Here is a 22,913-nt window from a genome sequence, read left to right on the forward strand (position 1 = left end):
TTTAAGACCATACATGACCCAAATAAAGAAACCTAGAAAATCTCATTAAGGTATTTTTTAAAAGGAAAAGGAAGAAGATTAGTAACAGTGGAAGATGAGGTGGGACAGGACTGAAATATCCAGGGACCAAAAGACAGACTGTCAAGGGTGATGTTGGTGAGGAAGATGATGCTAGGTAAGGCAAAGAGAAATGCAGAGCCTACACATGCAGTCCCGTATAGGAATTTGAGTTTTGTTCTAAAAGAAAAGAGAAAATATTGTCATTGAAGAGTTTTATTTATTTATTTATTTATTTATTTATTTTTAGCAAATGTGGGTTTTTTCTAATATTTATTTTTTTAAACATCTTTATTGGAGAATAATTGCTTTACAATGGCGTGTTAGTTTCTGCTTTATAACAAAGTGAATCAGCTATACATATACATATATCCCCATATCTCTTCCCTTTAATATTTATTTATTTATTTGTTTGTTTGTTTGCTTGGTTGGTTGGTTGCATCAGGTCTTAGTTATGGCAGGCAAGCTCCTTAGTTTTGGCTCGCGGGCTCCTTAGTTGTGGCATGTGAATGCTTAGTTGCGGCATGCATGTGGGATCTAGTTCCCTGACCAGGGGTTGAACCCAGGCCCCCTGCTCCCTCTGGGAGCACAGAGTCCTATCCACTGCGCCACCAGGGAAGTCCCCACTGAAGAGTTTTAAAGAGGAGCAGGACATGATCTGCTCCATGTCTAAAAAGAGCATTGATTTGGAAAATGGCCTGTAAGGGGCACAAGGTGGATTATTTAGGAAATTTAAGGAACAGTTGAGAATAATTTTCAAGAGCTCAGCCTCTTACCTGTTGATGAACTTCTCTGTGCCTCAGTTCCTCATTTGTAAAACGGGGTTAAAAATGGTACACCTACCTTGAGGGTTATTTTGAGATGAAAAGGAACTAGTGTTTGTAATACACTTAGACAGTGCCCAGCACATAGCAAATGCTTTATAAGCCATTTACTCTTATTATGACTGCATTAGTCCAGAGGAAAGATGATGTAAGCTTTGAGTGGTAGCGGTGAAATTATTTTGGTGGAAGACTGCAGCTGTAGGAGGCTGTGGAGTTAAAAGGTTTACTGAAGATGCCAAAGTTTGGAGAGAAGTGGGGAAAAGAGCGCTAAATGGGAGGTAGATGGGAGACGTGAGTGGGCGGTATGGGAAATGAAGTAATCATAGATGACTTCAGAGTTTTTGGCTTAAGCAGTTGTGCTAGTGGGGGTCCCATTTATGCAATGGAAAAGACTGGAGGTCAGTTTAGGACATATCAGATTTGAGATCTCCACGTGGCTATACTAAGTAATAGTTGATCAATAGGCCAGAGCTCAGGGAAGAGTTTGGACTGAAATTATAAACATATTCTTCATTTTTGCAAGAGGGAAAATATTTAGTAATATAATTTGAATTGGACATTTAGTAATAATATTCAAAGGCACTCAAATCCTAAGAAATTTGATAGATCAAACACATGCAAAATTATATTTGTATAAATCATTCATTGAAGCATTGTTTGTAATAGTACAGTTTGTAAATCACCTAAATAGCCACTGATAGGGGACTGGTTAAATAGCCTGTAATATGATCATAAATGGAATATTACACCACTGATAAGAGAATTAGTCAAATCCATATGCCCTGATATATCAATAAAATGATGCTCAAGAGACATTGTTCAGTGAAAAAATAAGATGCACAGCAAAATGTATAAAAGACTACATTTGTGTGTGCTCCATACCTCTCCTCTAAGAAACAGATGTGCAGTGTTATATTCATGGATTATTTCAGGAAGGATACACAATTGCTAACAACTGTAGCAATGGCTAGAGGACAGGAGTTGATCAAGATTTACTTTTTACTCCATGTTCTTTGGTATCATTGAATTTAGAACCACATACATGCATTACAAACATTTTAAGTATGTAAAAAAAATTTTAAACATGGTTTCGGGGGAAAAAATCACTCTGGTAGCACTGTGGAGCAATGTGCAACAAACTGGCATCAGGAGACCAATTAGCAGGCTACTGCAATACTCCAAGCGAGAGAAGATGAGTACTAGGGCTAGGGCTGTGTCAATGAGGGTGGAAGGAAGAGCTGGTTCCAAGAAGCATTTTTTTTTTTAATGAGAAATCTTAAATCCTTTTTTTTTTATCTTGACAGGATTACCCCAGGATGCTGCAGAAAAAGCAACACTTTAAACAGCGTCCTCAGGCAACACAGTTTCTCAACTGCCCAGGCGCCTGAGGGTCGGCCTGGCTGGCCCACTCCCACCAGTGCCCTCGGAGCCAGCTGGCCACTAGTCCTCCCACATGGAGCTCTTAGCCTCCACGTATTCCAGGGCCTTCACCTTTACTGCCTGCACGTCCTTCTCGGTGCCGTGTTGCTTCTCGTAGTCCAGGTAGCACTTGAAGAAGAACTTCATTCGCTTGGGGGCCAGGCTCAGGTGAATGACCCGCTCGAAGATGTCCCGGACTTCCTTCTGGCTGCCACGCTTGATGATCATGTCGATGTAGACCGACCAGACATCCATGCGCTTTGGGTAGGTGCTCAGCGTGTTACAGGTAGAATTCAAACTCAGATGAAAGGCTGGTTATGGGGGTGAAAGCAAGAGGGGATGACTCCCAGGATTTGGGCTAAGAAAGATTTTCTACTTGGAGTCACTCCCCCCCAGGTCTACCCATTCCTCCAATAGCTCCTGGAAGGCTGGATGGACAGAGATCTTTCTGGGAAAGCTGAAGAGAGGGGCTGGGGGGAGTGTCTCAGTGAACAGAGAGCTCCAGCCACCACCACTGCCCGCCACCCCCCCAACACACACAGCATCACACGGACTCCTGGACTGCACCTCATGCTCTCACCAGAGAAGCTGAAACACATGCTTTCCTACTCAGTGCATTCGGAAAAAAGAATACCCATCGACATTCTCCTCCTTTCCTTCCTGCCAGTGAGCAGCAGAAATGCCTCCAACATAAAGAAAAGATTTCTAATTTTTTTTATTTTCCCCATCTAAGAGTTGAATTTCCCCTCTTAGAGGAAATTCCTCCTACTTTGGATTAGCCTGACCTAGAGTAGCTGCAGGATGCTACATTTGCATGCCGCAATTCTATTGGCTGAACCCAGCTGGCAAGGGGTGTTGAGTAATTGTCAGCCTCTTCAGAAGGAGTTAACATATTATGAGCTTGCAAGTCAGGAGGTAACATCTTGCTTACAAGGCAGCTTTGCCCAAGATGTGTCCTGGCTCTGGAAAGTTAAGGTGGAGGTGGCTTCAGACAGCTGTGGGACCTCTGCCCGTATTTTTTTGTTTTCCCCAAAAGCCAGTAAAAAAAAAAAAAAAAAAATGCTAACTCTGCTCACATTCCACAAGGATGAGTCTTGTTTATCCCTAGGCACAGCGGTACCCGCCAAAAAACTGCTAATCCGTTTTCCCTTTACTGGAGAGACTGAGTCAGGACTCAGGGGGGCTATTCTCACCTCTCAGACAGCCCTTTCTGGCCCTCCTCTGACTTTGTGCAGACTGAGAAGAGCTGAGCTCAGCCAAGCCAAAACCCTGAGGTTGAGCCTGAAAAAGCCCAGGCAGCCCCACAGCCCATGCTCTTGAGCATCTTTGCCAGGCGCTGCTGCCCAGGAGATGGGCACGAGCAAGATCTCACCAGCGGGCAGGTCCTGACCTTCATGGGAGACCCCAGTCCTTTGCTTTGGAAACCAGCAAACCGCCCCCCTCACCACCAGCAGGAAACCACCAGCAGCCCCTCACATACAAGGTTCACATCCTCAGTCTTTTCCGACTCACTGCCCAACCCATGACTATATTAACCAGGTAGTTTATTTTCTGTATTCTGATGCTTTGACATCTGGGGTGACCGCCCCTCCCAGGGGCAGCCAATTCCTGGAAGTAGTAAGCCACTCATCCACCAGTGCACCTTTCAAATGCAAACCAACCAGTTCAATCAACCAAACTAATTAACCAATCTAATTCAATTAACCAATCGGATTTGAGGGTGCCCACCCCTCAACCATCTCCTTTATCAGGCTCTCACATTCCAGATCACTAGCCACCTGCCCTAATCATCCCATGGCCAGGTACCAGCCAAATGGAGACACCCTTGTGCCCCAGAGACCACTGAGATTATTCAAACTAGCCAATCCTAAACCTGTTTAACCTGCCTCATCTGTCCGTTCCCACAGAAAGCACAATAATGGCTCTTGCCCACTATTTCCCCTTTGCCTCCACCTCCAACACTAGTGCTTCCCAGTGCAGCCCCACCCCACCCCCCGCAGAGTGGCGTGCGTCCCTCTTGAGATCTATGAATATAACCAACTACCTTTTCAGTGGTAGTCATCTCCTCATCTGCTGGCCCCGCCATACCTAAATAATAATAAAACCTACATTTTTAAACAATGACCTCAGACCTCAGCTCCCACCAGCTTCTGAAACTGTCCTCACCCGGTGACCACCTTGTTGCTAAATCTCATGAATGCATTTTAGTCTTTACTTGACACCACTGACCACTTGCCCATTTCTGGGGTGTGGCTCTCTCCTGGCTCTCCTACCCCTCTGGCACTCTTTCTCACGCTCCTTTGTGGCTTAAACACCAGTGCTCCTTCAGGTCCTGTCCTGGGTTTTGCTTTCTTCTAGGACTACAATGCCCCCTGGGCGCTCATTACCACCTACTTGCCAACACCTACTAGACATTTGCCCTCCACTCAGACCTTGCTCCTCAGCCCCAGCCTGGACCTCTGCACTGCGCGTCCCACAGGACCTCAAACTCAACATGGCTGACATTGAACTCATGATCTTTTGGCCCAAAGCTGCCTCATCTCTTCTCTTCTTTCAGAGCAACCACACCAAAACCCTGGGCATTCTTGCAAGACCTCACAAAACACACCTATGAAGTGCCCGTGTGCTGTGAATTCTCCCACGTGGGTCTCTCCCATCTGTCCCACCTCTTCCATCGCCACTGCTCCTGCCCCATTTCAGGCTCTCATCCCCTTCAACCGAACTCCTGTGGTCCCAGTTGTGCTGCATCCAGTCCTGTGCATCCTTCCGACCCCACACCATCGCATCAGTTTCCACTCATCTCTCCAGAAAGCAAGTCTCATCACACTTCTCCCTGTTTCAGAGCCTGCCATGGCTCCCCGCTGCTTACCGGATAAAGTCTAAAACCTTTATAAATCCAGTCTTCTGTGATCTGGCTTCTTCTCCCTCCCCAGTCACATCTCAGGCACCATCCCTCCACTCCCCCTGCCCACTCCATGTGTGAACCACACAGAACTTCAGAATGTGTTGTTCCCCAGACACAGTTCACGTTTCCATGCCTTTGTTACTGAGACTCCCTCTGTTGGAAACGCCTTTCTTCTTCTTTCCAGAAAAACAACCACGACTTTCTCCCAAACTCTCCTTGGAATTTTCTCCCTTTTTTGCCTGACAAACAGCACCAACAATACTTGATTGCTCTTATTTCTTTATATGTTCATTCAAAAATATTTATTAAGAATCTACTTTGTGCTAGGACCTGGAGGCCTTAGTGATACAACAGTAAATAAGGCAGACACAGACCCTGACCTCAAGGGAGTGTCTATCACACCACCCTGTTCCCCCAGAAGCTGCCTTCTGCCTCTCTACCTCTGCTCTGAACCCACTACAAGACGAAAGGACCAGCTGAGCAGGAGACGCTCCATGTGGCCCTCTGTTAATCCCCTACACTGCCCCAGAGTAATCTTTTGAAAGAATGCATCTCTCTGGCCATTCTGCACCCTTCCGATAAAACTTTGATGATCTCACATTACCCACGTTCCTCAACTGGGTCTTCCCCGTTTCGCCAGTGATCCCTCTCAACATTCATTGCCACAGGCAACCCCAAACCGCCTGTATTTTCCCACATCCGCTTTGCTTTGCTTTGTCTCTATGCCTTTGTTCATGCCCTCTCCTTCACCTTAAATGCCCTTCCTTCTCTTCACCTGGTTTATTATCTACTGCTGTGTAACAAACCACTTGGACAAGTAACTAAAGGCAACGACCATTCTGTGAGTCAGCAGTTTGGTCAGGGGTCAGCTGGGACGGCTCATCTGTACTCCATACGGACTTACAGGGCTCACCCATGCATTTGTGGTCAGTTGACAGGTGGACTGGGGGCTGGATGATCCTAGAACGTCTCACTCAATAACTGGCAATTCGGTGGGGCTGTTAACTGGAGCATTTCAGTTCAGGTCTCTCCACGCGGCTAGCTTGGGCTTCCTCACGTGGCAGCTGGGTTCTAAGAAGCAAGCCCTCTTCCCTTTTACAGCCATCGCTGAAGTGCCAGCGGCCAAAATGAAGTTCAATCCCTTTGTGACTTCTGACTGATGGAAAACCGGAAAAGGAATTTCAGTGCACACCTTCCCACATTCGCAGGAAGATTATGTCTTCCCCTCTTTCTAAAGAGCTGAGACAGAAGTACAATGTCCGATCCATGCCCATCCGAAAGGACGATGAAGTTCAGGTTGTACGAGGGCACGACAAAGGGCAGCAAATTGGCAAAGTAGTCCAGGTGTACAGGAAGAAATATGGCATCTGCAATGAATGAGTGCAGTGGGAGAAGGCTAATGGTACGACTGTCCATGTGGGCATTCACTCTAGCAAGGTGGTTATCACGAGACTAAAACTGGACAAAGACCGCAAAAAGATCCTCGAATGTAAAGCCAAATCTTGCCAAGCAGGAAAGGAAAAGGGCAAATATAAGAAAGAAACAATTGAGAAGATGCAGGAATAAAGTAATCTTGTATACAACTTTCATTAAAAACTGTTAAAATGAAAACAAAAAAAAAGAAGAAGAAGCAAGCCCTAATGCACAAGCATTTAGGAAGTTTCTGCCTGATCACATTTGCTCAAATCCCATTGGCCAAAGTATGTCATATAGCTGAGCCCAGAATCAATATGGAAGAGGTGTGACTCCCTGGGGAGCTATTAAGGTAGCAATCTACCACAGTCTGCCCTCTACCCCTAATGATGCACAGCCTTCCCACATGTGAAATATACACCCCCTACTAAAACACCCAAAGTAGTATCCAATCATGACAGCAGGCTCAAAGTCCTTGATCTCATAACATGCAGCAGGTCTGGATGTGGCTGAATCTCCTGGGGTACAACTCCTTGGGTGTGGCTCCTTTTGATCCAGAAGCCTGTGAGCTAACAAGACAAGAAATCTGCTCCCCATGTGCCCAGCATACAATGGTAAATCACGTACAGGATAACCTCACTAGATGCTCCCCTTAAAAGGGGGAGAAACAGGAGGCACGTAGCAATCATGGAATTCAAAGCCATTCTGGAATCCAGCCAGGCACTATTATCAGGACCCCTACTCCAGAGGCAGGGAATGTTACTTGAATAGAGCTCAGTTCACCTTGGCTTCTAGTTATATCCTCTGGGCTCTTGGTTCTGCCCTCTGAGAGGATTTTCTTTTCCATAAGAAAAGGCCTGTGTGAATATTGGCCAGCTTACTGCCCATAGACAGTTGGGGGGCCCAAGGCCTCGTTTCTTTTTTTTTTTTTTTTGCGGTACGCGGGCCTCTCACTGTTGTGGCCTCTCCCATTGCGGAGCACAGGCTCCAGACGTGCAGGCTCAGCAGCCATGGCTCACGGGCCCAGCCGCTCCACGGCATGTGGGATCTTCCCGGACCGGGGCACGAACCTGTGTCCCCTGCATCGGCAGGCGGACTCTCAACCACTGCGCCACCAGGGAAGCCCAGCAAATGGGAGTTTTAAATCTCCTCCCCATCACCACCCTGTGTTCCATCCCAGCCCCTAAATGTCTCATTTGAGTCATTAACTCCATCCAGCCGGAGACCTTGCTTTAGCAGACACATAATCGCCACACCCTCTAGAGTCCACACTCCCCACCCCTTCCTGAAGTGAAGTGCTTGGGGACCCAGAAAATAGGCTAGGTCCTCATAAACTTATCAAAATAGCACAGCTAGGCCTTCCAACCAGCAACACTCAGAGACTGGGCCATAGAGTGGAAAACAGAGCATGCAGGGTCTTGTCCAGACAGAGCCCAGATATCTCCGGTAGTTAAGGGGCCTCTGGGTATCCTCATGTCTTGCCAAAAAAAGTAACCATCTCCAGCCCCATCTGTGTGTGTGTGTGTGTGTGTGTGTGTGTGTGTGTGTGTTCCGGTGGGGGGGGGGGGTTAGGCTGAAACTAAAGCAACTAAAGCGACTGTGCTCTGATAGGAAAGATCCCTGGACTGAGAACCAGAAAGCTGTTAAGCAGGAAAGAAGACACTGCGTGGAGTGCCAAGGAGGAGGCTAGCACATATGGAATGCAGCAGGAAGATGAAAGGAAAAGATGTGGTGGTGAAGGTCGGCCGCCAGGGGCCAGGACATCCAGGGCCTTAAAAATTACCCTCCAGACAATGAGAAGCCAGGTCACCTGACCTTTGAAGAGGGATGGTCCCAGGCCTGGGAGCTTGTGAAAAGTGCAGACTCAGGCAGGTCTACTACTAGACTAGGGAGATCCCAGGGGGGCAGGGGCAGCTGCATTTCTCATAAAGTACCCCAGGAGCTTCTGTTTTTTACCAGAGCCAAGGGCCCCTGGACTGGACCATCTGCGAGGCTTGTTCCAGTTAGAAAATTCCATCAGTCTAAGCTTTGCGAGGCCACCTAACCTCCAAGGGAGGGAGAGGAAAGTGAATCTCCCACTTGCAAGCCCAGGGATGGCTTCCAACAGTGCCATTACACTAATGGAAACTGCAGTGAAGGAGCCAGGACCAACGTCTATGAAAAAATAGGAGAATGGGTAGGCAGGGGGGCAGGGCCAGCCCACAGGATGTCCCCACCAGAATTCACAAAGAGGCCACAAGGATGCAAACCAATCAAATAAACCTTTGTTCAAAAAAAAATTCACCTCACCGGTGGCTGGGAGAGACAAGTCATCAGCACTGGCTGTTAAAAAAAAAAAAAAATCCAAGGACCTCTGATGACTTCAAATTAATGGGGCAAGGACAGGTGCCCCAGGGGATTAAAAGTGTGGTATTCCTTTCTAGTTGGTCCCGTCTCCTCCCCTTTCCCACAGTTCCACAATTTCCCCTCCCACTGCTCTGGGATGCAGCCGTGGAGTGGCTCAGCACTGAGGACTTGGGGCTCCACACCCCAAGTCGACCGGCCAGCTCTCCCACTTACTAACCATGAAGTGGGATGGAGAGTGGGCTGAGATGAACCCAGCAGATTGTGGCCATGGATGTAATGTGCCCAGCAGAACGCTTGATAGAGGGCGGCACCCTTTCCCTTGTCTGAAGACCAAGCAGACAGTACTCAAGGACTTGGGTGGGAGTGGGGGCAGGAGGGGTACATGAAATTGAGAAGAACCTTCTAGCTGTCTGCACCAGGAAGTGCCAGCCCAGGAGCTGAGGGAGACAGTGCCCAAGAGCAGAAAGCCTCTGAAGGGCTGGGTGTTCTAGGTTGGGTGAGGGGGTGGAGCAGGGCTGGGGACCAGGAAAGACCAGGTGCTGCCTTGCTTCTGAAGGGCTGCTCCAATGTGGAAAAACACCCTACCATCTTCCTTTAGAGAAAACCTGGAATATTCCAACACCAAAAACCTCTCACTGGCGGCTCCTGTGGAGATGGGCTCCAGCTGAAAAGGAAACGAGGAGGCATGGGCGCTGCCTAAGGGGGCCCAGTTGCTGGCCTCCATCATCCATCCCTTACCCCTTGGTTGTCCCACAGGCTTGTGAAGCCTAGGTCAGAAGAAAGGATTAAAGCCTTAAAAGGGGAGCGATCTTGGCGGGGCTCTGGGAGGCGGCTAGCGGTCCCTGAGCGGCCCCACCCTCATCTCCAGGGTCCTGAACCCCTCCATCCCTGGTCAGGTCCGCCAGCCACAGTGAGGGCCCCCTTTGGCTGCGGACGGCCACTCTCCCCACCAATATCGGACCGCCTCCTCCTCCCTCTGCCACCCTTTTTCCGCTACCCACTCAGCCTCTGATTGGCCGAGCCCCCGGGCCCTCCCCGCTCCTCCTCTCCCACCCCTGGTGAAAACTGCGGGCGCCGGGCAGGGTGTAGCAACTGGAGGCGGCAGCGCGTCTGGAGGAGGCTGCTGCGGCCGAGAACCGGAGTCCAGGTAGGAGCCAGAGGCAGGGCGGGACCCGGGGCGCAGGGATAGTAGGCCCCCTGGCGCCCAAGCAAGCCCTCCCGATCCGAGGCTTCGGAAAACGGTCGGAGGGCGCCCTGGGAAGGAGCCGCTCAGTGCTTGAGGAGGGGCCTGCTTGCCAGGCAGGGGCAGGAGCCGGACGCAACTGCTGCAGGCCGGGGGCCGCAGCGAAACTTTCGCCCGCTGGGGAACGTTCGCCTGGGGCTGGGGTGCTGGAGGAGAACCGGGAGGAAGGGCGCCAAGGAAAGCCTTGTGTTCTGCTCTCCAGCCAGACGTCCCCAAAGCCAGCCTGCGAAGGCGGGACCGGGGGTGGGGGGGCGGTGAAACTGGGGCATCGGAGGACCGCAAACTGAAGGATATCTCTGCCCTGCGACCTCGCTGCGGGCTGGGTGCGGGGCATCCAAGGAACGGGAAACCGCAGTGCCGCGGGTGGGGGCTGGGGCGGGGACTGGGAGGAAGGCAGGCAGACGGGGGAGGCGAGAACTGGAGAAGGATGAGAGAGGGGGAAGGAGGACCTCAATTGGGAAAGGAGAGGATTGGAATAGGGACACGGAATAAGGGTGGGGTTAGTCGAACGCGGGCTGGAGAGGAGGGAGCGCAAAGCTTCTCCGGGTTCTGAGCTGCGGGGACGCAAGGCCGAGGAAAGGCAAACAGACTGCACCTCCCCTCCAGCTGTCTACCCCTCCCTTTGGCTCTACATCCCCTTGAGTCCCAGCCCCATTTCTTCCTTTCTAGTTCTAGCCGCTGCTTCCCCCGCTTCCTCTCCTAGATCCCAAGCTCGCCACCCCCTCTGTAACTCAGCGTCTGCTAATCTAAACCAGATGTCGACCCCCCTTTCTTCCCCAACGGCACCTCCGGGTCCCTCTCAGCAGGGGTCTGAGAGGGAATTGACTGCAGCCGCAGGCACCCGGGAGCCCCAGTCTCGCCCCTCCCTCCCCCCTCCCCCCACTGGGCTGAGCGCCGGGGACCCTAGACGCGGCTAGCGGCGCGCCCTGCGCACCAGGGCGCACGCACCGGGGCACGGCCCCGCGCACTCGCAGGCACACGCCCCTGCTGTGGCCTCTCCCTGGCGAGCACTGCTGCGGACTGGCTAGGCTACCCGCTCTGTGTCGCCTAGCCAGGATATAGATTCAGCCTAGGCTGCAAAAAAAAGACAGGGCAGAGAGCCTAGGCAGGGAAGCTACCGAAGCTGGACTGGAAAGCTGCGGGCCCAGGAATCCTGCCCAGAGAGCTGGACAATCGGAAACATCTTGGTTCTGATGCAGAGAACCTATGCAATAGGATGGCACTGTCGCCTTCCCCACACACAGTCGGGAACACCCTTAGCGGTGTGCCAAGTACAGTCCTACCTGGGGCCCCACACATACCTGACCACGCTCGTCTAAGAGGCCGGAGACGAACGCGGTGGATCACTTACGCTCCAGCAGTGCCAGATGTTTGTCATTTTTCTTAATCCTCATCACAACCCTGTGGGTATCTAAAGCCCAGGTTCATTCAGTACCTTTCGGGCATCTGTTGTATGCCAGGAACTGTTTGGGCATTGGGGATTTTCTTCTGAACGAGAAATAGGTAGGCCCTGAATGAGGAGTTTTTGTTTCATAGGTAGAGAGTTCTGATTTTGCAAGATGAAAAGGGTTCTGGAGATTGGAGACTGTACACTTAAAAATGGTTAAGATAGGGCTCCCCTGGTGGCGCAGTGGTTGGGAGTCCGCCTGCCGATGCAGGGGACACGGGTTTGTGCCCCGGTCCGGGAGGATCCCACATGCCACGGAGCGGCTGGGCCCGTGAGCCATGGCCGTTGAGCCTGCGCGTCCGGAGCCTGTGCTCCACAGTGGGAGAGGCCACAACAGTGAGAGGCCCACATACAGCAAAAAAAAAAAAAAAAAAAATTGGTTAAGATAATAAATTGTGTGTTCTGCAAATTTTACGATTAAAAAATTAGGAAGTCCCTGACTTCCTGAAGGAAGAGGAAACGGTCAAGTTAAAGTCACTTACTCAAAGCCACCCAGCTAGTAAGTGTTCAGCACACATACACACCACCGTAGGGTGTGTCCTCCAACCCCCTTGCTTTCCCAGATGGGGAAGAGCTGAGTGGCAGTGTCACATACACCGAGAGGTGGGAGGGGAGAGGGCTGTAGAGAGGGGCTTGGATGCCCACCGTGGCCATTATGGCATGTCTCCCAGGGGCCCCCAGTCCTGGCAGTAAGTGCGGGCACACCTGCCCCAGCTCTTGGCTGATTCCCATCCTGTTGCACCCCCAGATCCAGGACTGAGCTCTCGGCACCATGAACCCTACCATTGGCATCACTCTCTTGCTGACAGGTACTGGGCAAGGGGCAGGGCTGGGATTCTAAGCACCCTGGCTGCCTTCCTTTCAGAGAAGCTAGCTTCTTCCTCATGACCTCAGAAAGTAGAGGTGACTAAGGGAGAGAGAGGGCTCCTTTTATCCCTAAGTCAGCTGAGCAACCTAGTTGATTTTCTGACTGCCTGGGATGGTTTTTGGAAACTCAGTTCACTGAGCCTGCCCCATACTGAGCTGGAATCTCCAAGTGTGAACCAGGATGTTGCATCAACTCCCCCAAGGTCTCCTGCCCCTGGAACATACTGGTGGGACCCACGACTAGAGTAGAGAGAGGTAGGCTGGGGCCTGCAGCAGGGAAGGTAGGCTGGCCCTCAGCGACCTCTGGGCGGGGAGAGGTGCTCAGAGAGCAGACCCTGTACCCTTCCCTGGCCAGGCCTTTCTCTACTGTTAATGTGGATGGGAGGCCCCCTGCTCTACAGGTCCTCACCAACTTGGAGGGGGCACTGCTGGTGCCAGTCTTACAGGTGGCCCGTGGGCAGAAGGTGACCAGCCTGACAGCCTGCCTGGTGGACCAGAACCTTCGTCTAGACTGCCGCCATGAGAATACCACCAACCTGCCCATTCAGTACGAGTTCAGCCTGACCCGTGAGACAAAGAAGCACGTGCTCTTTGGCACCATTGGGGTCCCTGAGCATGCATACCGCTCCCGAACCAACTTCTTCAGCAAGTACAATCTCAAGGTCCTCTACCTGTCCGGCTTCACCACCAAGGATGAGGGGACCTACACATGCGCACTCCACCTCTCTGGCCAGACTCCCATCGTCTCCAGCAGGAATGTCTCTGTGCTCAGAGGTGAGGCAAACCCCCAACAAGACCAAGGAAGCTGGGAGAGGCAGGCTGGGGAGGAACGGGCTGGCTGGGACAGCTGGCAGTCCCCTTGGCTGGGCCACAATAGGGAGTGGCCCCATAACTTCTCTCCCCTTCCCCGCACTGCTGCCTGTGGCCGGGGGAATCGCTACCTTCAGCATGAATGGGGGAAGGGCTAAGGAGACAGTCAGACAGGCAGAGTGGTGTGGCAGACGCTTCCCCCATGACTGCGGGCAAATCACTCGGCCTCCCCAAACCTCCTTGTCCCCACCTGGAAAACCAGATGGCACTAGCTACCTCACCCACAGTTTTCTTGTGATGATATTTGTTCAAGGGCTCAGGAACCTGCAAATGGGAAAGATGGCTGGTTCTGTCAGACCAGGTTGGCCCTGGTTCCAGCCAAGACATCATGGCGCCAGCCTCCCCAAGGGAAAGCAGCCTTGCCCTGGGCCTGTGCCTGCCCGAGTCCTGGCCGCTCTTCATTCCCGCCCTGCCTCTCTACCCCGTCCTCTGTCCACAGATACACTGGTCAAGTGTGGAGGCATAAGCCTGCTGATCCAGAACACCTCGTGGCTGCTGCTGCTCCTGCTCTCCCTGCCCCTCCTGCAGGCCATGGATTTCATCTCCCTGTGACTGGCTGGGCCCATGGAGAATACAGGAAGCCACAAGGCCCAGTCCAGAGACCCTACTTCTCTGAGTCAGTTGACCCCCCTCCCCCCAACCTCTCACACACCTTGGGGAGAAGTGGGGACCCCTCCGCCCCTAAGGAATCCCAGTGCTGCATGCCGCTATCTCCCATTCCCCACTGCCACCCCCTACCCTCTCCGCACGCCACTGCCTATTTGTATTCTTTGTTCCAGAGCTGCTTCTGTCTGGTTTATTTAGGGCTTATCCTACCTTTTCTTTGGCAGTTTGCGAAAAGGGAAGCCAGGGTTGGGGACCTGATGGAGAGTGAGAGGATGGGAGGGGTGGAAGGAGGGAGGGGTATCAGTCCCTCGGGCCGGTCATCCTTGCCCACCGGGACTAGAGGCCTGGGAGAGACCTGGGCAGGGAGGGGGAGGGGTGTGTCTGGCCCTAGCACGTCCCTCAGCAGTAGGGATGGCGCCTGAAGACCCCGGATGCGAGGGCACTGCCAAGCGTTTGTGACCCATCCTGTGAGGAGAGAACCGAGCGTCTCGACGAGCACTTTCCGTCACAGAAAAAAGCTGCCTTCTTACCCTGCAGAAGTCCCCAAGGGGCCTTGGGCCCAGCGTCTGGCCCAGTGAATGAAAATGCATATTCTGCCCGGGAAGCAGTGCCGATGGGTTGTCGAGGCAGGTGGAAGGCAGGGTCCATCATCCCTCCCCCCACTGAGGAAGCTAAAAATGGGAGCCTAGTGTCTCTCACTGGCTCGGCCAGCAGTTGGGAGGTGGCAGAGGAGGACAGGCCCCCTCCCAGGCTATCCCAAGCTCCTAGGAGCTTCCAGAACTCAGACCTGGAGGCAATAAATCAGGCCTGGTGGAGCCCCTGGTTGAGCCACACAGAGTTCGGCCCACGTGTTCCCCCAGGAGGCTCTTCCGTCTTCCCCCAGCAGTGCCCGAGCCTTCAGATAGGCCCCCGCCCCAGAGGCCTGCCTTCTCAGGGACCTCTCGGGGGCCTGGGGCTGGCCGTGGGGTGATAACCATACGTGGACGTGCCTCGAGGGGTGGCTTTTCCCAGCACCCAGCTCTCCACCCGGCGGCTCTTCCCCGTCCTGTGACTGTGTGTAGTGCCACCACAGCTTATGGCATCTCACTGAGGAAAATGAATATACTGTACAATAAAACCAAGCCTCTGGAATCCGTCCTCCTGTCTGTCTCTGCTTTGCACCTCTCTCCCCAGGCCCGCCCCCTTCCCTTAGCCTTGAGGGCCAACCCGCCACCTCCTCCTCTCCCCCATCCCTGCCTTCTGCAGCCCTTCTTCTCCCCCCTGCCCCCCAGGGGTGGACTACTGCATGCCCGGCTTCTCAGAACCACTCTACCACGGCACGTTTGCCCAAATAAACAAATGTTCCCTCTCTGTGGACTCACCTGCCCCATGTGTGGGCCAAGCCACATGGCGCTGGTTCCAGAACATGCTAACAGGCACTAAGGCACGGAGTCTGCCTTCTCAGATCTGGATGTTCTCAGAAATGTCAGCTTACATCTGCTCTAGAGAGGGGCACAGAGAGGAGGCTCGGGAAGCAAGGCGGTACGTGGAAGCTGCCCTCATCATCAAGGTGTAAGGACAAGCATCTCTTCTAACTCCAACATGGCCACATAAAGCACTGGGGGTGGGGAGAGAACACTGAGGCCCGTCCCCAGCTCCCTCCCCTAAAAGTCACTGAGTAGAAAGCGCCCCCTGGTAGTAGGGACTAGAACAGCATCACAGGGTGGTTCCGGGTCTCAGTTGCTGCCAGAGTGAGGCAGCCCCCAGACAACCTTCCCTGCTTTGCCAGGGAATCTGGGGGAGGAGAGTAGTGACTACCCAGAAGCTGACTCATTTGGTATTTAGCGCTGGGTAGGATGGTTTTTCTGAGCATTTACTTTAAGGCCCAGGATCTAAACTCACGCCACTGACTCCCACTCGTGCGACACCTCCCACTGATACCTGAGCTTTGCCAGTGACCCCCGTAGTGGCCAGGCCGGAAGAGGGCAAGAGAAGCCCTCAAGGAAGAGAGGGAGCTGCCCGTGTCACCTACCACGGGGACCCACCCATCCCCACGTGGGCTGTTGGCCACTCAGGACAGTGCAGCCAGCCTGGACACCGGGCCCTTTTGCTCTGCCCTGATTGCAGCCAAAAAATGAAGAGCCTTTGTCGGGGAAGGGAGTTCAAATGCCACCCTCGGGGTAGTAAGAGCTAAAGCTGGAAGGTCTTTCTGGAAGGAACTGGGAAGCCAGGCGTGCAGCCTCAACTGTGAGAAGCCATGAGACCCTGGCACCTGTGTGAGCCTCCTGTGTGGTCTTTGTCACCCTGGCACTGTTTCCTTGAAGAGTTTAGGGGCCCCTCAACAAGGGTCCCTTTGCAGCCACGCCTGTGGGAGGAGAGCCCAAGGCCACGGAGAGTGGGCTTAGCTTCAGAAGACACAGAGGCCTCTGAGGCCCAGGGGCTATCGGAAGGCAGGGACAGAGAAGAAAGGAACAGGCCTGGGCCTGGGAAGGCGCTCGACGGTTTAAAGGCAGGGCCTTCGGGCCTCACAGCACAAGCCAACCCAGAAAGACTGCGGGCTGGGGCTGCGGTGGGCTCCCGGGGCCAGTCCACGACGGCAGCCGGTTCCTCCCCCGTCACATCAGGAGAGCTGAAGGGGGCTGCGGCACGTCTGCAGGGACTTGGCTAGTTACAAAGAGGGCTGGGGCCGGCCCTGGTTCCTGCACACATGCCCAGAGCCCACCCCACCAAGCCCCTTCCCATTCCTCCTCACCCCTCCCCCACATCCCCCTTGGCCATCTTGGTCCTTAGGGCGTGGAATCCTTGCTCAGTAGAAAGAGAAAGAAGCCCCTCTCCACACATCCGTCCACTGAGACAGAGGAACATCTGCACACGGAGGGTGCAGCGTGAGGGTCTTCCCAACACCTAGGGGCTCCCTCGGGAAGGACAAGGGGGGTCACCGTGGGGAGACGCAGGGACTTTCTCTGGCCAACCAATAAATGTACCCAGCGTCCAGGGGACCCGTGACACACATCCTCCAGCCCCTGCCCCCCCAGCATGATGTCCCTGTCCTCACTGTGTCTGCAGCTCCCGTGTTGTGATGGGCAGGTTTGTCTTTACATGTGAAAGAAGCAAGTCCCAGGTTAGGAGTAAACCACTTCCTCATCTACCACTGAGGAATCAGTGGGCCTGGAGTCCTTCAGAGTTCTGGCAAAGCGTGAGGGTCGTCAGCTGCCTCCTGCTAACCCTGAAGCAGGGCTTCAGGACAAAGGTGGGATTGCCTCCTGCCCAGGGCTCTCAGGCCCCGAATGTCTCCCACCCCTCGGGAGTATCATGTCATGTGAAGACTCCCGGGAGGCGTCTTTGTCTGGCAAAGGGAAGACCTGGGGGCAGGGAAGCTATGGAAGTGGGCACATGCTGTAGAGGGCAGCGTAGGACCAATGGGAGAGTTCTGTGGAGGCCAAGTGTGGCTCTACACCAGAGGGGGCCTTTGATGGCTGGAGCTGCCCAGCTGCAGAGGCAGGAGTGCCTGGCGGTGGGCATGGTCAGTGGAGGCCACCTGTCCAGCCTGCAGGAAAGCAACTTCCTGAATTCAGTGGGAACCTGGGCTAGATGACCCTAGTCACTTCACCCTTCAGTGCCTCATTTTTCTGATTTCTAAAATATGATGGGGGGCGGGAGGCGCATCTGGTGGTGCAGTGGTTTAAGGACCCGCCTGCCAATGCAGGGGACACTGGTTCAATCCCTGGTCTGGGAAGATCCCACATTCTACGGAGCAACTAAGCCCGTGTGCCACAACTACTGAGCCTGCACTCTAGAGCCTGTGCTCCGCAACAATAGACGGCACCACAACGAGAAGCCCGCGCACCGCAACGAAGAGTAGCCCCCGCTCGCTGCAGCTAGAGAAAGCCTGCGTCCAACAACGAAGACCCAACGCAGCCAAAAATAAAATAAATAAATAAAAATAAGATGGGGGAATTCCCTGGCGGTCCAGTGGTTAGGACTCCACACCCCCACTGCAAGGAACTAAGACGCCGCAAGCCGTGTGGTGCAGCCAAAATTAAAATAAAATAAAATAAAAAATAAAATAAGATAGTAGCGCTGGAATGATTTATTTGTACAACAAACGTTAAGTACCTGGCTGTGCTAAGAGGTAAAAGACATAGCCCCTGGCTGAAGGAATCTACAGCCCAATAAGAAGTGAGGAATTGATTTCAGTGCAGTGATTGGTGCTAGGAGGCAGAGAAGCTGTGGCAGACACTGCTTGAGGGTTTTCCAACATGTATTCTCTTTCTTTCTCAGCAATAAGACCCACAAATTAGAATTAGATGATATGGTCCAGAATAAAGACTACATTTCCCAGCTCCCTTGCAGCAAGATGTGCACATGTGGCTAAATTCCGTCCAATGGAACATTAGCACAAAATAATGTGTACAATTTTTATGAAGTGCTCTTAAAGGGAGAATGTGTGCTTTTCAACCCCTTTCACCTTCATGCTGGCTGGAATGTGGAGTCAATGGCTGGAACTGGAGCAGCCATCTTGGACTATGAGATAGAAGTTGTATGTTACACATCACAAAGTACAACAGCCTGGATTCCTAGTGATGTTAGAACTGTCAGAGTAGCCATGGAATACCATGTTGGAGCTACTCTTATTTGGAGTTTCTGCACTCACAGTTGAACCTAAATGTACCTTAAAAAGAAGCTGTTATTTAACACAACTAAACTGTACACTTAAAAATGGTTAAGATAGTAAATGTTATATATATTTTTTACCACACACACACACACACACACACACACACAAAGCCAAAAGTCAAATTTAGAGAGACAGAAAGTAGAATGGTGGTTGCCAGGGGGTACAGGGAGGGGACATGGGGAGTTATTATTTAGTGGGTACAGAGTTTCAGTTTTGCAAGATGAAGAGAGTTCTGGAGATGGATGGTGGTAGTAGTGGCACAACAATGTGAGTGTGTTTAATGCCACCAAATGGTTATATGTATTTTACCACAATTTTTTTTTAAAAAAGGAAACAGCCAAGGCACAAGGGAACTTTTTGGTGTGCTTACACGAGCACTTACATTTGTCAAAACTCATCAAACTGTACACTAAAAATGGGTGAATTTCCTCAAATGTAAATTTTACCTCAGTAAAGTGCTATGAGAATACATATGTAGGGCCCCTAGCCAGGCTAGAGGGCTTCCCAGAGGAGGGGTCATGGTAGGAGTTAGCACAAAAAGCAGGCTCTACTATTTCATAAGCTGATTACAAAGAAAGAAATGTTATTTTATTTCTTCTATATCCTGAAAGACATGGGGAGGGGGAGTAGAAGCCATTGTGGGTTTAGTCCGAGGACAGGCCTCAGCCCCTCTCTCAGGCAACACAACTGCTGGCTGATACAACAGCCCTCAGAGCACATGGGCCCTTCATCAGGGTCCCTGCCCCAGTCATATCCATTCAAACATTTACTAAGTGTGCACCCCATGCCAGGGAGTGTAACTATCTGTGCAGGGTAATGAGAAGAGACCTGTGAATGGTACAGACAAGTTCCTTCCCCATAAAACTTATATTGTGGTACAGGAGATGGACATGAAGCAAGTAAACCAATAAGTAAGTCATTATTATAGACTGGGATTGTTTACACATGAGAGGCAATAAGAGAATGACGGGCTCACTTTAGTTGGGATGATCAGGGAGAGCCTGAGGAGGGGGCCGTTGAGCTATGACGGGAAGGGTGAGAAAAGGCCAGACATTTGAAGGGCTGCAGGAGCACAACCAGACGGAGGGAACACGAAGGGTTCAAGGTGTCCAGGCGAGGAGGGGTACAAGACGTCACTGAAGGCGAATTCTCTGGAGATCCAGTGGTTAGGACTTGGCGCTCTCACTGCGGGAGCCCTGGGTTCGATGGTCAGGGAACTAAGCTCCCTCAAGCCACGCAGAGCAGCCAAAAAAAAAAAAAGTCACTGAAGAGGTAGGCGCAAGCCAGGTCCCACAGGGCCTTGGAGGTCATGGCGAAGAGTTCGAATTTTATTCTAAGGGCAATAGGGAAGTGATAAAGGACTTGTTCTAATAATGTTTTTAGAAGATCCCTCTTGCTGCTTTGTTGAAGATGAACTGGAGAAGAATAACAGCAGAAGCAAGAAATCAGAAGGATACTGCCATAATCCTAAAAGAGATGATGGTAGCTTGGACAAAAATTGCATGGCAAAAACAGAAGTGGTGACTTTGAGATACATACAGAGTTAAAACAGGGAGGACTGGTGCATCTGAGTAAGGTCTGTGGATTTTACCAATATCGATTTTCCCAGTGTTGATACTGTACTACAGTTGTATTAGATGTTACCACTGGGGACTTCCCTGGTGGTCCAGTGGGTGAGACTCCACGCTCCCAATTCGGGGGGCCCGGGTTTGATCCCTGATGGGGGAACTAGATCCCCGCATGCATGCCGCAACTAAAACAAAAAAGATCCCACATGCTGCAACAAAGATCCTGCATGCCACAACTAAGACCCTGTGCAAACAAAATAAATATGTGTATATATATATATATTTTTTTTTAATGTTACCACTGGGGGAAATTGGATGAAGGGTACACAGGACCTCGTCATACTATTTTTGTAACTGTTGTAAATTTTTAATTATTTCTAAATAAGGGGTTTTTTAAAATTCTCAACAACCAAAAAAAAAAAAAAAGATGGCAAGTACTAACTCCAGAAATGCCAGAGGGAGGAAAAAAAGAATTCTAATCATATAGCACATTACACAGTTTAGATGTGAAATATTTACAGAATCATACTAATATAAACACTAAACAGGGATTTTAACCAAAAATTGTGATAAAGCTATATTGGAGGATGGGAGAAGGCTAAGTATATGTGTTTAGTGGGGGAGGAAATGGGCATTAAGAGAGCGAAACCTCATTTTCCAGAGGTGAAAGTCAACAGATAAGACTTAAAATTGAAAAATCAAGAAATAGCTAGCTATATGAGAAAATTTTAAATATAAAAGTAAAGTAAATAGCAGAAAAACTAGCTGAAATAGTCGAGAGTAGCTGCTTTGGGGAATGAGAATGTAGGATGGGGTAACAGACTGCTTTTACATTATAAACCTAGTAATACTTTTAGTCTCTATTAGTTTACTAAGCAATATAAATCAAATGTATTTAAAGAAATATATTAATGCCCAACCCCCAAAAAACAGAGAGGACTTGCTTACTAGTGGTTTAGATGGAGGTGGAGTGTTGAAAGGAAAGGAGACGAAATCCTGGATGACCCTTGGGTGTTTGCTTGAACAATTAGTGGATGGTGATGTCATGTGTTGAGACAGAGAAGGATGGGGAATACTGGGGTGGAGAAGTGGATTTGTTAAATCTGCGATGCCCATTAGATATCCAAATGGAGTATCGAGAAGACAGCTGGCTCTCCCGGTCCTGAGCACAGGTGAGAGATGGGGGTTAGAGAAAATTCGACAGACATCAGCATGTGGGTGGTAGGCACTGACCACGGGACAAGTAAGATCATGCAGGGAGGTGTTATAGAGAAATAATTGAGCCCAGGCCTAGAATCTGAGGTGGTCCAATATTTAGAGTTTAGGGGGACACAACGGAGACTAAAGAGCAGCCAGTGAGGAAAGAGGAAAGCCAGGGGTTAGCGGAGCCAGAGAAGGAAAAGTTTTGAAAAAGAGCAATCAACTAGGTCAACTTCTGTTAAGAAGTCAAGTAAGACAAGGACCAAGTTGTTGGTGACTATGGTAGCTAGTCTCCAAAGATGACCCACTAAATAAAATATGCCCTTGTGTAATCCCATTCCCTTGGGCCTGGCATGGCCTTGTGTCTTGCTTATGACCAATAGCATATGATAGACATCATGCTACATGACTTCCAAAGTTAGGTCCTAAGAAGCCTTGCAGCTTCCACCTGGTTCTCCAGGAATGCTCACTCCTGGGACACACCCTCCTGGAACCCAGCTACCATTCTGAGAGCTCAAGTCACATAGTGGCTACATGTAGTCACTCCAGTCACCAGCCCCAGCTACGCTCCCAGCCAACAGCCAACATCCACTGCCGGGCGAGTCACTACGCCATCTTGGACATCCAGCTCAGGTGAGCCTTTGGATGACTCCCGGCCCAGCGGTTGCTGACCGCAACCTCGTGAGAAAGAAACCCCAAGTGAGAAGTTCCCAGGTAAGCTCATCAACCACAGCAGCATGAAACACATTAATAAATTTTTAAAATAAATTTATTTCTTTATTTATTTTTGGCTGCGTTGGGTCTTTGTTTCCGTGTGCGGGCTTTCTCTAGCTGCAGCGAGCAGGGGCTACTCTTTGTTGCAGTGCATGGGCTTCTCATTGCAGTGGCTTCTCCTGTTGCGGAGCACGGGTTCTAGGGCACGAAAATACTGAGCGTGGGCTTCAGTAGGTGTGGCACGCAAGCTCAGTGGTTGTGGCTTACGGGCTCTAGAGTGCAGGCTCAGTAGTTGTGGCACACAGGCTTAGCTGCTCCGCGGCATGTGGGATCTTCCTGGACCGGGGCTTGAACCCATGTCCCCTGCATTGGCAGGTGAATTCTTAACCACTGTACCACCAGGGAAGCCCATCAATAATTTTTTTTGACACTTAAAAAAAAATCTTAGGGCTTCCCTGGTGGCGCAGTGGTTGAGAGTCCGCCTGCCGATGCAGGGGACACAGGTTCATGCCCCGGTCCGGGAAGATCCCACATGCCGCGGAGCGGCTGGGCCCGGGAGCCATGGCCGCTGAGCCTGCGTGTCCGGAGCCTGTGCTCCACAACAGGAGAGGCCACAGCAGTGAGAGGCCTGCGTAACGCAAAAAAAAAAAAAAAAAAAAAAAATCTTATTGAAGTATAGTTGATTTACAATGTTGTGTTAGTTTCAGGTGTACAGCAAAGTGATTCAGTTATACATATACATACATCCACTCTTTTTTAGATTCTTTTCCCATATAG

General features: G+C 51.1%; 2 protein-coding genes and 1 pseudogene across 3 annotated transcripts; 2 read left to right on the forward strand and 1 right to left on the reverse strand.

The window, feature by feature from the left end:
- Positions 1-2,071: 2,071 nt before the first annotated feature.
- LOC308619831 (protein RRP5 homolog) lies at positions 2,072-15,618 on the reverse strand. The gene is made up of 2 exons (XM_081239037.1): positions 15,359-15,618; positions 2,072-2,611 (listed from the first exon to the last, which is right to left on the reverse strand). The coding sequence occupies exons 1-2, from the start codon at positions 15,402-15,404 to the stop codon at positions 2,322-2,324; spliced, it is 336 nt and encodes a 111-aa protein (XP_081095163.1). The 5' UTR covers positions 15,405-15,618; the 3' UTR covers positions 2,072-2,321.
- On the forward strand, positions 6,297-6,850 carry LOC308619832 (large ribosomal subunit protein uL24-like; annotated as a pseudogene). Its single transcript has one exon. The product of its transcript is annotated as a large ribosomal subunit protein uL24-like (transcript).
- On the forward strand, positions 10,004-15,128 carry THY1 (Thy-1 cell surface antigen). The gene is made up of 4 exons (XM_081239036.1): positions 10,004-10,111; positions 12,403-12,463; positions 12,960-13,295; positions 13,831-15,128. The coding sequence occupies exons 2-4, from the start codon at positions 12,427-12,429 to the stop codon at positions 13,941-13,943; spliced, it is 486 nt and encodes a 161-aa protein (XP_081095162.1). The 5' UTR covers positions 10,004-10,111; positions 12,403-12,426; the 3' UTR covers positions 13,944-15,128.
- Positions 15,619-22,913: the final 7,295 nt, after the last annotated feature.

This window comes from Mesoplodon bidens, assembly GCF_964165515.1.
Source record: "Mesoplodon bidens genome assembly, chromosome: 7".
NCBI classification, from domain to species: domain Eukaryota; kingdom Metazoa; phylum Chordata; class Mammalia; order Artiodactyla; family Ziphiidae; genus Mesoplodon; species Mesoplodon bidens.